Source organism: Bombyx mori, chromosome 6 (genome assembly GCF_030269925.1).
Source record: "Bombyx mori chromosome 6, ASM3026992v2".
NCBI classification, from domain to species: Eukaryota; Metazoa; Arthropoda; class Insecta; order Lepidoptera; family Bombycidae; genus Bombyx; species Bombyx mori.
The window spans coordinates 4,174,750-4,191,756 of record NC_085112.1 but is presented as its reverse complement, the minus strand read 5'-3'; the positions used below and the strand labels follow the sequence as shown (position 1 = coordinate 4,191,756).

At 36.7% G+C, this 17,007-nt stretch overlaps 1 protein-coding gene across 2 annotated transcripts; it reads right to left on the bottom strand.

Moving 5' to 3' along the window:
• Positions 1-1,645: 1,645 nt before the first annotated feature.
• LOC101738992 (double-strand-break repair protein rad21 homolog) lies at positions 1,646-16,083 on the bottom strand. 2 transcript variants are annotated; one of them, XM_012694182.3, is made up of 21 exons: positions 15,977-16,083; positions 15,413-15,714; positions 15,206-15,321; positions 14,662-14,845; positions 13,561-13,720; positions 13,030-13,142; positions 12,015-12,109; positions 11,093-11,195; positions 10,874-11,003; positions 10,479-10,699; positions 10,047-10,157; positions 9,296-9,383; positions 8,293-8,361; positions 7,426-7,545; positions 7,059-7,172; positions 6,495-6,596; positions 5,879-6,121; positions 4,853-5,043; positions 3,934-4,029; positions 3,146-3,310; positions 1,646-2,769 (listed from the first exon to the last, which is right to left on the bottom strand). In XM_012694182.3, exons 2-21 carry the CDS (start codon positions 15,668-15,670, stop codon positions 2,644-2,646), a joined length of 2,805 nt encoding a protein of 934 aa, XP_012549636.1. In that variant the 5' UTR covers positions 15,671-15,714; positions 15,977-16,083; the 3' UTR covers positions 1,646-2,643. The 2 variants fall into 2 exon arrangements, with proteins under 2 accessions (XP_012549636.1, XP_037867555.1); XM_038011627.2 differs by lacking the exon at positions 8,293-8,361 and having other exon boundaries at positions 15,977-16,082.
• Between the last annotated feature and the right edge of the window lie 924 nt (positions 16,084-17,007).

Below are 17,007 nucleotides of genomic sequence, written 5' to 3'. Positions count from 1 at the left end.
AATGATCTCAAAGGATTAGTATCGATCACTTTCCAAACAAAATGGAACACTTTTTTTGCCTGCTTGAGCTAGTAACCTAAAGAAGGATTATCCTAGCTTCACCGAGCGTGTAGGCTCATAGAGCTCAGCATGGCGACTTGCTAATACAGCCTTAGCAGGGGCACTACTTCGCTGAATCTACCACCGGATCAGAATCGCGCCCCACAGAAAAGATCCGGCGAGAAACTCAAAGGTCTGTGAGTTAATTTTAACGACGAAAACGGCAACCACTGCTTACAATGCCTAAAAGCATCGATAGTATGAATACGAAATGCTATCTACCTCAGTATTATAAAAACTGAAATATCGGGATGTACTATTCTATAAGCTCATAGAGGTCCACTACAGGACATAGGGATCCGCTGGATGCAGCGCAGGGCAGGACCGGTCTTTTTGGTGGTGCTTGGGATTAGTTGGAATGTATACAAAACAGTATTAGAGTAAGATGCACAGTTGTCAGGGGGGAATGGTAAGAAAGATGTTTTTGTCGTTCACCTTAGGGCTCCCAACTGCAATTATATTAAACTTTTACGAATATAACGTCGTAATGCTACCCCGAATAAAACAATCTTAAATACGGGAGGAATGACGTCAGAATTCTAATAACATGAAAATAGATGCTATCTTTAACTGGACCGATTATGCAAGGTATATGAAAAAAATTGTAACGCTCTGCAGTATTTATAATTTTATATCCTTGACTTTTATCGAACAGAAGGCCGAGTTATATTTTTTGTTATTGCATAGATGGGTGGACAAGCTCATAGCCCACCTGGTGTTAAGTGGTTACCGGAGCCCATAGACAACCACAACGTAAATTCCGCCACCCACTTGAGATATGAGTTCTAAGGTCTCAGTATAGTTACAACGGTTGTCCCAATCTTCAAACAGAAACGCATTACTGCTTCACGGCAGAAATAGGCGGATTCACAAGACGTCCTACCACCCGTAATTATGCAATTTATAATTTTGCTGGTTTGATTTTACGGATCCTCCCGATCCATTAACGGTACTTTTAGGCACCACAAGCACCGGTCACCGTCCTCGTCGAACCCGTCGCTTGCGACGAAGGGACGAGCAAATTAACCCATAGACAGTCAGTGAGTCGCGTTTACGATCCGGTGGTAGATTCTGCGAAGCACTGCTCTTGCTAGGGTCAGTGTTAGCAACAATCCGGTATGAGCCCCGTGAGCTCACCTACACACGTTAGGGTGAAGCTGAAATAGCCTCTCAAGGCTATCAGCATAAGTAGGGAAAAAAATCACTGTAGAAGTCAATCGTGAACATTTGTTAAGGACGTATTTCATTAAAAAAACTAGTACCTACCCACCCGCCTGGGATTCGAACACCACCGGTGCATCGCTCAACAAGAATGCATCGGACGTCTTATCCTTTAGGCCACGACAAGAATTCTTTTTCGAAGAACGAATTTTCAACCTAAGAGAATTTGCTAACACTATCCCTAGGACTGCTTCGTAGAATCTGCAACCGGATCGGAATCACGACCAGCTGGAGAGATCTGGCAAAAAACTCTGGGGACTGTATTTATGGGTTAAGTTAATGCCAAGTGATAGTGCTGAACTAATTAGAAATAATAAAACTAACATTATTTCAACAATATATTGCAAATGTTTTCATATATTAAAAAATATTTAGGGGAGTACCTTTGTCAAATTATTGGAAAAACCTAATAAATAATTTTTACTAAGGTAGACCCTTAAATCTAAGGAAAAAATAACTGCACGGTGTCATAAACTAACCACATGCATTTAAAATGCAAGTATTTTAGAATTGAACGCTACGTCAAAATGATTATAGTCCAAGATATAGATTCGGATTATAATCACTTTGGTGAAGAAAATATCAAAATAATGTAAAAACTAAATTATTTTTCAAATAGTCGAATTTCGTGCTTTTTTTATTTATTTAATGAAGTAAATGTGCCTAGTCACTAACGTCGATGTGAACTCTAAATGGCAAATAATTTAGTGTCTACATTTTCTTGACGAAATAACCATTGAACAAAATGCAATGTGCATAGCATATTTTTTCTTAGGCACATATTCGAGTTCAATGCGATTATTGAACATTATACAGGTGCAAATAAATTTTAGTAATGTATAAGGCTGTCAATATAATCATTGCATAATTTTAAAGATTAGAAGTCATTTGTAACAATATTTCTCCTATCTGACTGTTGAACACAACAAAACAGATAAAACATTTTTCTCACAATAATTTCACTTACCCTACAGCAAAACAAAATAAGGCATTTATTCGTCCTACATCTATCAAACACAATACTCAGGATCTGTTCATCTGTGATTCGAGTTCATGAAGTTTACAATACAGTCAACATAATGCAATCTGAATTTTGAGATCAACATTTGTAGTATTATTTGGTCCAAAGTTACAATTTTATGATAAAAACTGTTCACAAACTCGATCCACAGAGTCATCTTACATTATTTTTGGCTCAACATACATCATCATGAAATCTATACAAACTAAAACATCACCTTTCCACCATTTAAAATCTTTTACAATCTAACTTTTTTAATACAAAATATTTAATACAGTATATAAATAAAGTTCTTTTTGTATTTAGATTGCTTCGGTTTCAAACTGTGCACCTCTTGTGATAGTTATAGGTCCGTATGTTTCGTTTTGTTCTATCTTCAACACTTGATATTTCTTCAGAACAAGGAGACTGTAAAACTTTTGTGCAACCTGTTAAAAAATATCCAGATATTACATCATTGTCGTTTTAATCATTACCATAGATAGATAAGGCAGACAAGCTTATGGGTCATCTGATATTAAGCGGTAACTAGAATCTACATACATAAACAAATTGAGGCGTTAGATGTATAAATATTAATGGCCATTCTACCATTCAGCGAAACTACGAAAATATCGATTGGGATCGATTTAAATGCCTCACATTTGCTATTCACATCATAAAAAGACTTATTTACAAGAAGACATTTAAGCAGGGCAATTACCACCCATTTTAACATGGCTCATATATATGTAATTTTGTTATCAAAACATAAAGGAAAACTGTTATATTGTTAAAACCAATTCGCCTCATCTTTTATTTTACCTGTTTCTTATTATTGTGTCTAGGCGCTAAATCTGCGAAGCTAAGAGTCATTCCCGCAGCAATCTTGGGTCTCATCACTGCGAACAGTTGCGCCGCTCGTCTATTTAACACGCGCTGTTCGAACTGTTCGTCTGTTTCCCCAGCTTCCCTCTCACCGTCGTCAGCCTTGTAAAAAGTAGTTTTAAAATCAATGACTTGCATTTTCACAGATTGATCAAATTGAGGGGTAAAAGGCTACTTGGATTTAGCGATATTTTTGCAACTTTACTAATTGCAATTACTGAGAGCGATTTAAAACTTAAAATTTAGAAAATTATCATAACAAAAAATTACTTCTTCAGCTATTTGAATGGCTTAATTGAAGTTTATTTAAAAAATCGAATTGCTGATACTGATTACCAAATGAAACGGACTCATAATTACAAAGATAAATGTCGTGTATTAAGTAAAATGTCGCTTAAACCAAATAGCCTTACACCTCTGCATATATACGTAAATTTTTATTGCAGGCACAGGTGAATGAACTCACGGCACACCTGCTATTAAGTGGTTACCAGAGCACACGCATATCCTAATGTGAATGCTCCACTGGATATGAGGCCTAAATCATAGGTGTATCGTTATGGTTACCTTACGATTTTTACTATGTTCATCATGGAAGCCATTCATGAAATTGTGTAGATTTTTTTACAAGCCTACATGATTTGACCAATGAGGTACATAATAACTTGTAATAAGTACATTAAGTACACAACCAAGATACGTCACTAATAATACAGTATACTCACATTCTCGGGAGTAGGCGGTAGATCATAGTCATGCTGTGGACTTTGATGACCATGTTGTTGCTCATCATAGCCCAAATTAGTCATCTGCATACCATTCTGCAATATGGGAGATTTAATATTTATATAAATGATACTATAATTTTTCTCATTTTGCCTTTTAAAACATAAAATTCAATTATCTCAATTTATTTTAAGCATTTGAGAATAGTTGATGGATGGGATGGAGGATGACGGCATAATTTTATATTTAGTTATTGTTTTTTTTTTTTTAGTATTCTATGTGAAATGTTATTTTTAATGAATGTAATATGCATGTAATATCAGAAATAAATGAAAAAATAACAATAAAATAAAAAAACATTATTACGTATTTAAGAAGCTCAGGTCTCACCAAGTACTTAAGTCGTTACTGAATAAATAATTTAATCAAGAGTAACTAACTTAGAACCTCAATAACTGTTTTTTTTTTATCTAATGATGCCTCACATTCTCTTTTCGATACATTTGACTATTCATTTTATCTATGATTTCATTAATATCAGGATAAAATAAATGACATACAAACATAACGAAATTATAAAGGTTCTCTATATGATGTATCCCTAAAATGGTATTAAACTGTTAGGCGTAAGTCTCGTCAATCCGCAAAATTAATAAAAAAACAAGGTTATTGCTTAGATGTTTGACGAGCTCACAGACTACCTGGAATTAAGTGGTTACTGGAGCCCATAGACATCTACAACGTAAATGCGCCAGCCACCTTTGAGTTCTAAGGTCTCAAGTATAGTTACGACGGCTGCCCCGGCCTTCAAACCGAAACGCATTACTGCTTCACGGCAGAAATAGGTAGGGTGGTGGTACCTACCCGCGCGGACTCACAAGAGGTCCACTAGTAAAGCTGTTTTGTTCAAAGTCAGACCTGTAGATGATCGTGGTCGTCGAGCGGGTTGTGCAGCGGCTCGAGCGGCACGGAGTGCGCGAGGTGGTCGGCGGGCGGCGGCGCGGACAGCGCGCGCCCCGACCCCAGCGCCGCCACCGGCTCCGCGCCGCACACCTGCGGCATCATCGGCACCTCGCCCGACACCTGCAGCAGCGCGCCCGACGACACGCCTGCAACGCCAGCGTAGACACATCAACAGCTGTTTATTTACAAGCCGAATCAATACTTCTTGTATTTAATTATAAATTTAAAGGAAATAAAGAATTTTAGGGTATTTTAATACATTACTTATTATATATAACTTATTGTGAGATTAGCATTCACTTTTTTTAAAGGAATTTTACGACCTTGTAGCAAAGACCTATAATTCATGTCTTATTTAAATTTATATTCTTATTTTTATGAAAAATGATAATATGAAATAAAATGAAGATGATTAATTTGAGACATGAATCAACTGTGATGAACTTAAATGAAATGAGATGAGATGATATGGGATGAAATATAATAAAATGGTGGTTATTTATTGAGATTTTCTCAGTGGACTTTTTGGAGAATCCCGAGAACTTACGTCCAGCTGCTTTGTTTCATTTTCCCACATTTGTGCACTTTCATAGATATTAAACAGTTAATAAACCACCGTTATTACACATTTAAACCTGAAGAAACACTATAGACAAAATAAAACAAACAACACAACTTCACTCCTCGCATTCCCGCCAAAAAGTCTAGCATTCACTTAAAGACACACCATGTTACTGAGATTATTGTTGTCTAATTTAATATTTACCTTTGAAAACGGATACGTAAAATGCCCACTCTATTTAAAAAGTGCAGATTCCTGAATTTTGTTTGCACTAGTTATTTAAAAAAAAAATGTAAACACGCAATTAAGCTGGCAAAACGTTTTAGTCAGCACAGATTTTTGTGAGGACAAAAGCTACGAACATCTGTTTTGAATCCTATACATACATGAATTGAAAAAAAATTGTGGTTTTAACCAACCTGCGGGGATCATGCCGCCATGTTGTAGCCCTGCCGGCGTCATACCACCGTGCTGCAGGCCCGCCGGGGTCATACCGCCGTGCTGCAGCCCCACAGGCGTCATGGCTCCGTGCTGAAGTCCGGCCGGCGTCATGCCTCCGTGTTGGAGTCCGACCGGCGTCATGCTGCCGTGTTGCAGGCCGGCCGGGGTCATTCCACCGTGCTGTAACCCTACTGGTGTCATGCCACCGTGTTCCAACCCTCCTGAAGATATTATACAAACATAATGTATACAGAAAAATACTGCAAAAAGTATCAATAGTTAATTTTTAAAAATACTACCTGTACCCGAACGCTTCGCTGGGCATTTAAAATTAACATTATTATTTCTCACCCCCACAAACATTCTCATTATTTACGCCCTCGCAACTGGTGTAGGGAGTCCAACACTCATATAAATATCAGCCTATGTGTGCCTACGTGTATTTTCTACATGGATCCGAAGTTTCAAGTCAATCGGATGTATGGTTCAGTAGTTATAACGGAACATCCGTAAAAACACTTAGATTTATACATTAGTCTATCTATAAGTCATTAATAATAATAATAATGATTATACAAGCAAAATAACACGTACCGGGCGTCATACCACCATGGTGTAAGCCAGCGGGTGTAAGACCTCCATGCACTAAGCCCGCTGGAGTCATTCCACTATCCAAACCCAATCCTGGCGTCATTCCTGTAATTAATCAAACGTTAAAAATTAAACTCAATTAGGTATGCCAATATATAAAATTTTATCTTAATAAAGCCTATATGAGTCGTCTATTAACAAAGCCGGCAATCTGACTTTTGAATAATATTGGTAAATCAGAAAAACGAATTATTCACTTTGTATTCCATTGGCAGTCACAAAACTCTTCGGAACGACATCTTAGATAAATAACAGGTTAACTATTAACCTTTATTTAATGCAGGTTTTGAACCGTATTTTTTGAAGGAGACGATTATATTCAAATCAATCTGTATTGACATATCAATAACATTTTTTTGTCCAAATGCACAGATTGCCACCTTTGATAATAGACGACTCATATATTCTATTAATATAGTATAGTAGCAGTATAATCTATTAATATAGAATAAACATATTAAAATGGCACTAATTCAAATTTTTCATAAAATCGATATATTTATGGACCTCCATGATGCAAGCCTGCTGGGGTCATTCCACTAGGAGGCAAGCCCAATTCTACGGAATGGTTTTCGCCGTGTTGTAACCCCGCCGGCGTCATTCCGCCATGTTGCAGACCACCTGAAAATAATAAACCATGAATTGACGAACGAATGTATTATCTCCATTGAATTTTAAAACGTAAGTACATATATGAAACAACCAAATTGGAACAGAACTGAAAAAACATCATTCTACAAAATACGTATACTTAAGCATGATAGCTTTGTAGCTACGCCCACTCATTTAGCTGGGACACATGGACGGCTATAATTGCATATTTGGTGTATCTATTTGTTTGCCTTTGTACGCATATGTGAATAAGATCACTCACCTGGCGTCAGCGACCCATGCGCTAATGAAGGTGGTGTGAGTGCCGCCTGTAATAATGTGCCCGGAGTAAGTGGGCCCAGCCCTCCCGGAGTCAACGGACCCAAGGACGACATTATGCCACCTGTAATACAAAGACATTTATAAGTTAATACGTAATATGTGAAGACTTCGTGATCTAAAGGACACAACGCCCGTTGCACTCGCATCGAGCGATGCGACTGTGCCGGTGTTGAATTTCAACAAGAAAATATCATTTCTTCGAATGAAATACGAAAATTGTTATTTGTGTAATTACTACATAATTGAGACAATAGACCGTCTCAAGGTGGATGGCGGAATTCAAGTTTTGATGTCTATGGGTAATGGTAACAATTTAATAGTAGGTGGGTAGTGAACTTGTCTACGGAATGAAAAAGTTACACATTCACTTTTTATGATACTATTAGTTTGTTATTAATTTTTAATTAAGATTAAGAGGTTTTTCATTAATTAAATAATAGTGCTTATGAAAATAATCTATCTGTCTGAATTGTTAGTTTTAACTTTTATAACTCTGCAAACAAAAACATTCATGAAGTAGATTTCTAGTAACAAGACAGTCACAAAATACATGAACATAATTTTATGAAGTGTCAGTGATTGTTTATTTATAATACATTCAGTATTTCCCAATTTCATGGTATCTTTTTCAACTGTGGAAATAGAACCTTATAAAATTGTTACGATCAATAATATAAGACCTTTGAATTAATGACACCATACCGATTTAAATGTTTGTCCATGGATATGATGTACAACATTAAGAGTATTTTTATAAAAATGTTAGGAAGAAACATCTGGTTGGGAGCCACTGGATGGTACATCTCACCTGGAGTCTGCGGAGGGTCTACATCGAGATCTGGACGCGGTGTTTGCGCGAACGCTCCCTCGCTCGTCTCTACTCGCCACCAAGCAACACAGTTAGTTAATAGCAGAACCCACACAGTTACATATGTTACTGTCTTTTTGTATGAAGTGTTACAGTTTAGTTACAGCGTTATTAAAGCACGTATTACCATCACCTGAATGAATGCGTGTACGTTAACAACAACTTTTATTAACCAAAAGCCCGAATATTAGTGTTATAAAAAGTTTGCATGACGCATGTCTATGTAGTGCTTAATGTTTGTGTTGTATTGGACCCCTTCCCCTTATTTTCAAACTCTACATAATGTAATCAATATATAATTAGGAAAAGACAAGTTAGGTAGTATTTAACTCGCTCAAGTATTTATGATTAACTTTTACAATGAACATGTACTTATGCTGTTTTTTTATTGCCATTTTGGCTTCAGGCTCAGTTCTTCATGCACTGTATAATTACAATCAATTTCTTTAAGTTCAGTCGTATCAATCAGGCACTTTACTAGGTAAGTAGTCCCAGATGAATGTTTATTGTCATTCCATCTGTGAACCTAAACCTAAGCGTCTCAGACAAGAATTCCATAAACTCTGTAAAATCACCAAGAGACCACCTCGAGCAGGGTTCATATACACAAGGAAAGAATCAGTAGAATGCAACCGATATGATGATTTTAGTGTTTATTCTGTAGAAGATGTACATACATATCGACGCTTGGAAGGCAAACGTGACTAAGCGACAATGCGTGAACTTTACAGTAGACTAATTTAAAGTTGAAATACCTGAAAAAAATTCTATTTTAACGAATCTACCTGTTGGATTGAAATGATTTTAATAGACCTAGAAATTTTTTTTTTTGCTCATCCTATATGGTTATTGTCTATCATTTATGTACAAAGCAGTTGTTGTCGCTTAGTCACGTTTGCCTTTCAAGCGTCGATATATTCATATGTAGTTGCGTAGTACATACCGACTGAAGGTTCATATTCGTGCGGCATTGGAGTGGGTGCCTCCAGTTCGACGGGCTGAGGCGCTGGTGTATCCGGGGGCGGTAAATGCTGAAAGTCACCAATAACACAAAAGTTAACTTTACTCTGTAGAGGTTTTTTTGTTCATGCAGATAGGTATCAACCCCACAGACCACTTGGCATTAAGTAGTTAACTCTCCATACTGAGACAAAGTGGAAGTAGGAATTGTATTCCAAAGTATCCTAAGCCAGTTTGTGGTGGAAACTACCCATGTGGATGCACAATTTGCCATAACATCAATAAAATTGAGGGCCAAGGATAGGGGAACAATTTGTGAAGAATATATAAGTGAGGAGATAATACCCATCAGACAGACTATTGTCAGCATAAGATATACACATAGTGTTATTATTTAAAATATTATGGCCTCTTCAAAAATTGTACTAACACAGAATTAATATTCTATTTCTTTAAGGTGTGCTTTCACACATCAATTACTGGACTGAGTTAAAGTAATTGTCTGCACTACAGTAAAGATGTCTGTCATACTTAGTGGACGCATCTCATATATTTAACTTTAGTTACAGGATACTAAGTTTAATTGATCGCAAAGACAAAAATAATGATAAAAATTGCTTTTAGTTTTAATAATTTAATGTTTATTTTTGGGTACTTTGATTTGTTAATTTCCTTCCATACTATGTTGCCTCTGTCTGTAAATACGAATAAATAAATAAATGAAATATTCTTACATCTTCATGTTTACGTTTACGTCCGCCTCGTCTCACGACGCTGGGTTCCGGGTCTGGTGACTTGGCCTCTTCTTCTGCCTCACTGCGCAAGGTCATGTTGCGCTGGTATTTCTGTTATAAACAAAAAATACTTGAATATGTCATGCTTACAAGTATACTAAAAAAATTATGGACAAATTGCATTTTAGTTTCGTAGTATTTAGATAAATATCTATTCAAATAAATCTTTGTGCCAGTCGATTTAATATATTATTAAATATTTTTGTCAAACACGTTTTTGAGAGTCAAACCTGCAAAATACACAACTTAAACGCGACAGAGAAATGGGATTGGGTGACATATATGTCATATAGCACTCATTCCCCACACTATCATGCCTTACAGTATTTGATAAAAATACTAAGTGTATATGAAGTAACAGTCATTGGTTACCTTGAACAGAACTCTTGATGGGATCGGTCTAGCTGGTAATGTGAATAGCTTTTCAACACCCCCAGTTTCCTTCCAGTGCATAAGACGCCTAGTAGGGGGAGCAAGATCTAATGTTGTTACAATATCGGAAGTGTTGCTCAGTTGGTTTTTCATTTCTTCGCCCGATATGTTTTTTATTTCATCCACGATAAGCTTACGTTTGCGTTTTGTTTTTGTTATTCCTGAAACGCAACACAATTGTTTTCAAATTTTTTTTTGAGAAATTTTATGTCATACTTAATAGGAAAGCAAAATAAATAGCAACCTACATATTTTATGAGTGTATAGTTTACAAAAGTTGATAAGTTTTTTTTTTTCAATACAACAGAAGCATATTTAAATGTGAAAAATGAAACCTTTTAGTACTGTGGCATCAACAGGTGCAAGTGCAAATGATTCTTCATCGTTGTTCAGCAGCGTGGTGTTATCCGGAGGCTCAACGGGACCGGGGGTCGGCGGTGCGGGCTCCGGAATCTCGTCAACTTCCTATTTGTATACCATATTATTATTATTATTATCATCAGAACGTTTCTGAATAATTGTATCTTACAAAGTGACAAACTACAGCAACTAACCATTGGTCTGACGGAGGGCGGTCGAGGTACGGGCGGGGGCGCCATTTCCGGTACTGCTTCTTCTTCGGGCACCGGCTCCTCGCGAACCGGGGATCCACCCCAACTGAAACATTGCATAACTTTTATATGCAACTAGTGGTAGGACCTCTTGTGAGTCCCCGCAGGTAGGTACCACTACTCTCCCTATTTCTGCCGTAGTAACTATACTGAGACCTTAGATATCTCAAGGTGGGTGGCGCATTTACGTGGTAGATGTCTGTGGGCTCCAGTAACCACTTAACACCAAGTGGGCTGTGAGTCTACCCATCAAAGCAATAAAAAATTATATTTGCAACATTACCTACATAAAGATTATTTTATTAAATATCATTGATACACACAAATATGTTGACGCATAATACACAATAAAACATTAAAGTAAATAACATAACTGTAGAATAAGTAACAATAAACATGGTGCTGCAAATACCATAAATTACTGCTTATTACATTTAGGATGTAAGGGAACTATTCCCAAAGCCAAACAAAGTATAACAAAGAACCCTTAATATGTTATAATCGAAAAACAATATTGATTTGACAATTTAATATTCTTTTACAAAATTTATGTATACTATAAACCTCAAAAAATTTGTAAAATATAGGGTTAGTAAGACCTTCTTTGATTATATAAGCAACACTATTTTATTTATTGCAGCCGTTGTAACTATACTGAGACCTTAGAACTCATATGTCAAGGTGGGTGGCAGCATTCTTTACGTTGTAGATGTTCATGGGCTCCAGTAACCATTTAACACCAGGTGGGCTGTGAGCTCGTCCACTCATCTAAGCTATAAACAAAAAAGTGTCCGCTCAGATTACGAAGATAATTTCTTTTAATAATCCAAAGGTAAGGATAAAAGGATATAGAGTAGTTGTGTACCTGTGGTGCGGCGAGGGCGCGTCGTAGTGGTCGGGCATGTCGTCATCAGAGTCGGGCGCGTCCGCCGGCCCCGCGCCCGCCGCCTCTATCTCCGCCTGGAACGTTACATGTTGTGTGACTACTGGTGCCCTCTCGTTATGTGTTTATTTTATATTATATAGCCCTTAATTTATTAATTAAATTAGTTAAATTAAATTAATCGTTCATTGTGGCGGACTATGGGAGAGGCCTACATCCAGCAGTGGAGAGATACAGGCTAATGATGAGGTTTGGAGGAGGCTTTAAAAGAAAAATACCTGACCATACGACCACCTACCCCAGGATTTGGGTTCGATTTTCTTTCAGAATCAGTATAGTGATAGTTAGTATAGAAGACGTTTTACTGATGATAAGATTCAGAGTATTATAAAAAATTACAATATTTGAAAAAATCGAGCTCTAAATATATTTTTCGTTCTGTTCTTGACCCATGTAACTGAAGAAAATCCTAGTTTGTAGTCATTAATCTACAATGTATAATTGAATTTATATTATTAAGTGAAATTTTTTGGTGCCATTCTTATTTAAATCTTGATAATACAATTGAATATCAATCGTAAAGCGACATAAAAATGAGACAAACATTTATACAAACATTACATGTAGAGAGACAGGCTTGCGACACTAGTAGTCAAAGAAAACAAATAGACCACAAATAATACAATATGAATATAACCACACACTCGGGAACCTGAGGTCAGTCTCGACCACAAGTGTCCTACCCTTCAAACCAGAAAATGATGTTTAAACTGCTTTGCAGCAGGAATAACCGATTGTATTATTAGCCTATTATCATAGGCTGCTTGATCTTACAAAATCACCATACTCCTCAAACACTATATGCTGAATGCCAATGTCTTTCTCGAAACATAAGAGAACAATAAAAAAAGATTCTCACCAATTGGATAAGAACACATAAGATATCAAGTAATTTGTTATAATATCCACTTAAATAGGTTAATGTCTATATTTGTACCTGTAAAGACTGTGGTTGTGCAGAAGCTCCAGGCATGCCTGAAGCCGTGCCTGAACCACTTGCGCTAGCTGTAACATCTCCGAACAAATCTCCTTCGAACAGCCCTCCTGCATCTGGTTAAGAATTTAAAGTTTTTGTTATTTGAATTCATCATATAACATGTCAAGAAAAAAATATTGGATTGATCATTAAATTGTATTAAAAGAATGGAGAAAAGAAACAAAAGAAACAAAAATTGTAATATAGGACCATTTATAACTTTATGTAATACAGAATGAGTATCTAACAGGAGTTGCTAATTTTTTTCCAAGAATAATCCCCAATATTTTTAGGTGGGTTCAGGTAGGTTTTTTAGATGTATTACTTTTTTTTTCCTAAATAATTAGACACAAAAACAAATTAACAAAAAACTGACCAGTTATCCACCAAAAACTTGTCTGATCATGGCTGTGTTTTGATAGTATTGCTCATATTTCCTTCCAGTTCCAGTTCCAAACCCAATAAGCTAGAAAAATATTGATAAATACTTACGTCCAAAGTCCGGCACATCTCCAATAGTACCACCGAAACCATCATCTACAGGAGCATGTGGGGCTGGCTCCAAAGTGCGAGCGTGCACTGAACCTGGACCTGAACTAGACTCCTTGCCTCCCAATTCTAATGATGACCCATCAGCAAAAAGTAGGTTGCTCTGTTGATGTTCATTAAAAAGCTGATATTAATACTCAGTCTCAGTAACATCATATAATAAAAATCAAACCCGCAAAATAGTACATTGTGCACCAAGGGAGAAAAGTAGGACATTTCATCCCACGAGTAAAATTGCCAAACATGCAGAATTAAATGTCCTACTTTTTTCCCATATACTTATAAAAAAACAATTAAACTGTTTTTTAATTTTGAAATAAACTACTACTAATTGAATAAGAACTGTCTGATGAACTCATCTTTGTTTAATACTACACTATTAAATTTTATTTCCTTTTGTTTATTTCTCTTTTACACTAAACACAATATTGCAAATTACCCGAGCACAACAATGGCAGAGAATTTTAGGTGTGTGAGAGCAGACGTAGAAACTAACGCGCATGCGCACTTGTACCTCCTCCTCAGTACCCACAGAGGAAAAGTTACACTTTCATCCCTGTACAGCGGGAGGAAAACCGAATTTTCGGCATAGGTAGGACAAAAATATAATTTGTGTGATTACTGGTAGTAGGACCTCTTGTGAGTCCGCACGGGTAGGTACCACCACCCTGCCTATTTCTGTCGTGAAGCAGTAATGCGTTTCGGTTTGAAGGGTGGGGCAGCTGTTGTAACTATACTGAGACCTTAGAACTCATATCTCAAGGCGGGTGGCGCATTACGTTGTAGACGTCTATGGGCTCCAGTAACCACTTACAAAAACCAGGTGGGCTGTGAGCTCGTCCACACACCTAAGCAATAAAAAAAAATCTAAGGATGTATAAGATGATGAAGAAGGATAATAAATGAACTCTGATCTACACACTTATATCATATTTATTAAAACTGCAATTGCAGATGAATAGCTATAAAGATTATCTTAGATTATTAGAAAATTTTAATTGGTAGGTTATTATGTACCCTAAAAATCATGAATTACAATCATACCTGCTCCAGTCCACCTTCAGAACCAATACCTTCTCTCATAATGTCAGGATTATCAGTGTCAAAACCCATGTCTCCAAAGCCATCATCATGGGTGACAAGGTTTAATGATCCATAATCCTCACGCATCGTGATCTCTTCTGCTCTTGACTGGTTTAAAGAGAATTGGGCTTCAATATCAACCTCACTAAAACATTTTAGAATGGTGTAAATGTTATAACACAAGAAATGCACTTGAAAAAATACCATTTTATTTCATTAATGAAGTATGTCTATACTTCTTGTAAAGTTGTACAGTTTCAAAAGATAGAACAATTGAATTTTTTAGACTTTTGTGATATTTTGTAAATTAATTACAAATAACAACCAATAATCATAGTAATTTAATTATTCCTTAATAATAGCATTATTTTATCGTAATAATAACTAATAGAGGGAAATCAATAATATTGAGAATTTTTTAGCAAGCTTTACTGTGTTATTTTTGTCCACATATTACAGTATACTTACAGTACTACTGAACACTCCCTAACACTTTAATACTCACTTTAATTCAGGCATGGCTGTGTCAAAGTCATGAAAGACCTCTGGTAAGGTGATAGCATTCATAGCAGCCTCCCTGTGCTCTTCGGGAAGATCTACCATGCCAGGTCTGAAGGCCAACTGTTTAATTTGAAATTAAGATTTTTTTTTCAATTAAGTAAATTTAGATTTGGTAAACTTATTCACTACAATTGATTTAAAAAATGTGTACCTTAATCTTGACAAAAGCTTCGTTACAGTCTTGCAACAGATACTTGGCTTTTCTCGAGTAGATTCTCACAACTCCAAGCAAAAGGTGTCCAGAAGTACGCAATGCCATCTTCACTTTAGGCTTTAAAATACCATCAACTGATTTCTCGATATTAGTTTCAAATACGTGTGCTTTTGTCAATTTCTTATCCCAGTGGGCCGCCAGCCAAATCTTGGCCAGCGGACCCTTCTTAGCCAGCACAAAATGTGCATAAAACATGATGATAGTGGCACTTCCTGATCAAGAATCACATCAACACTTTTCTGAAATTATAAAATTAATTTAAATATTTATATATTGGGTTGCATATAACAAAGTATCAATTGCAGAACAATTTAGTAACGATAAACACCACAGCCTTAGATATTGTTTGGCATTTGTAACGAACAACTCGGAACAACAGTAAAGTAATTTGGCGCCTATTCTATTAATGAAGTGAATAATCACTTTTCGTAAAAAAATTATTAAAATAATTATTTTACAATCACAGTTATTGTAAAATATTATGTAAAATTATCATATTACCAATTATTTAGTCACACATTAAATATTTCACTTTTTACAATCAACGTAAACATGACAACAATTACGTTTTCAAGATGGTGTCCACTTGTGTTGCCAGTACAATTTTATTTTCAATTCGAGATAGGTATAAAGAGGAAAGAAATGAAACCGTTACTTTTTAATTGATGCTTAAAAAACGAAATTACATGAAATAATATTATTAATAAGTAATGTCTCAAAAAGTGGTGGATATCCACACTATCTGCTACAGTTAATGAAATTTTTGGAAGAAGTTTTGAAGTTTTGGAAGAAGCATTTAATGCATCAAACAAAATGGCTGAATGTGATGTAAAACAATTTAATCCAGTGTCTATATTTTGGAGAAAATTAAGAAAAATAGAAAGTGAAAAACCAAAAATTAGTAATAAAACATATATCAGTTATTTTGAAATTATTCTCCTCATTACCTTCGTAGCTACTGAAGGAACATTTTTTTTTTTCTTTTATGGATGAACGGGCACGCCTGTTTTCTTTAGCGCTGAGGAATCCATTTACGGATACCCGGTCAAGGGTGGTAACGGACCGGGCTATGTCGGGCTCCAGCGCCTCCAGAGAGGAAGTGGGAGACGAGAAAGTCAAGGTTCTTCACCTCCCCCAATTCCTCGCAGGAGACTACGCCTTGAAAAAGGCGCACGAGGCGCTCGCCCCGCAAAACCATCTACCAACTTAACCCCATCGAGCCTCACCGCACCGGCTACACCAAACCTACGGTACCGCAATGCGCGCCGAAAGTCCACCTTCACCGGTAGCCGTCCTGATGATACAACGGGACTTCATTTTTGTGAATATCCCGAAGGGCGTCGTTTCGGGAAACACGCCGTGGGCGACGCACAGGAGCCATCTTGCACCACCTCATCACCGGACCCATAGTTCGAATACCGAGCGCCCCCGCACCCGGAACTCAACAGCCCCTACGGTGGCTGAGCGAAAGCGTCACGTCTGCGCTGCCCACCCTACCTTAGTTGCTGAGAAGCTGAAGAAGGATCCTACTC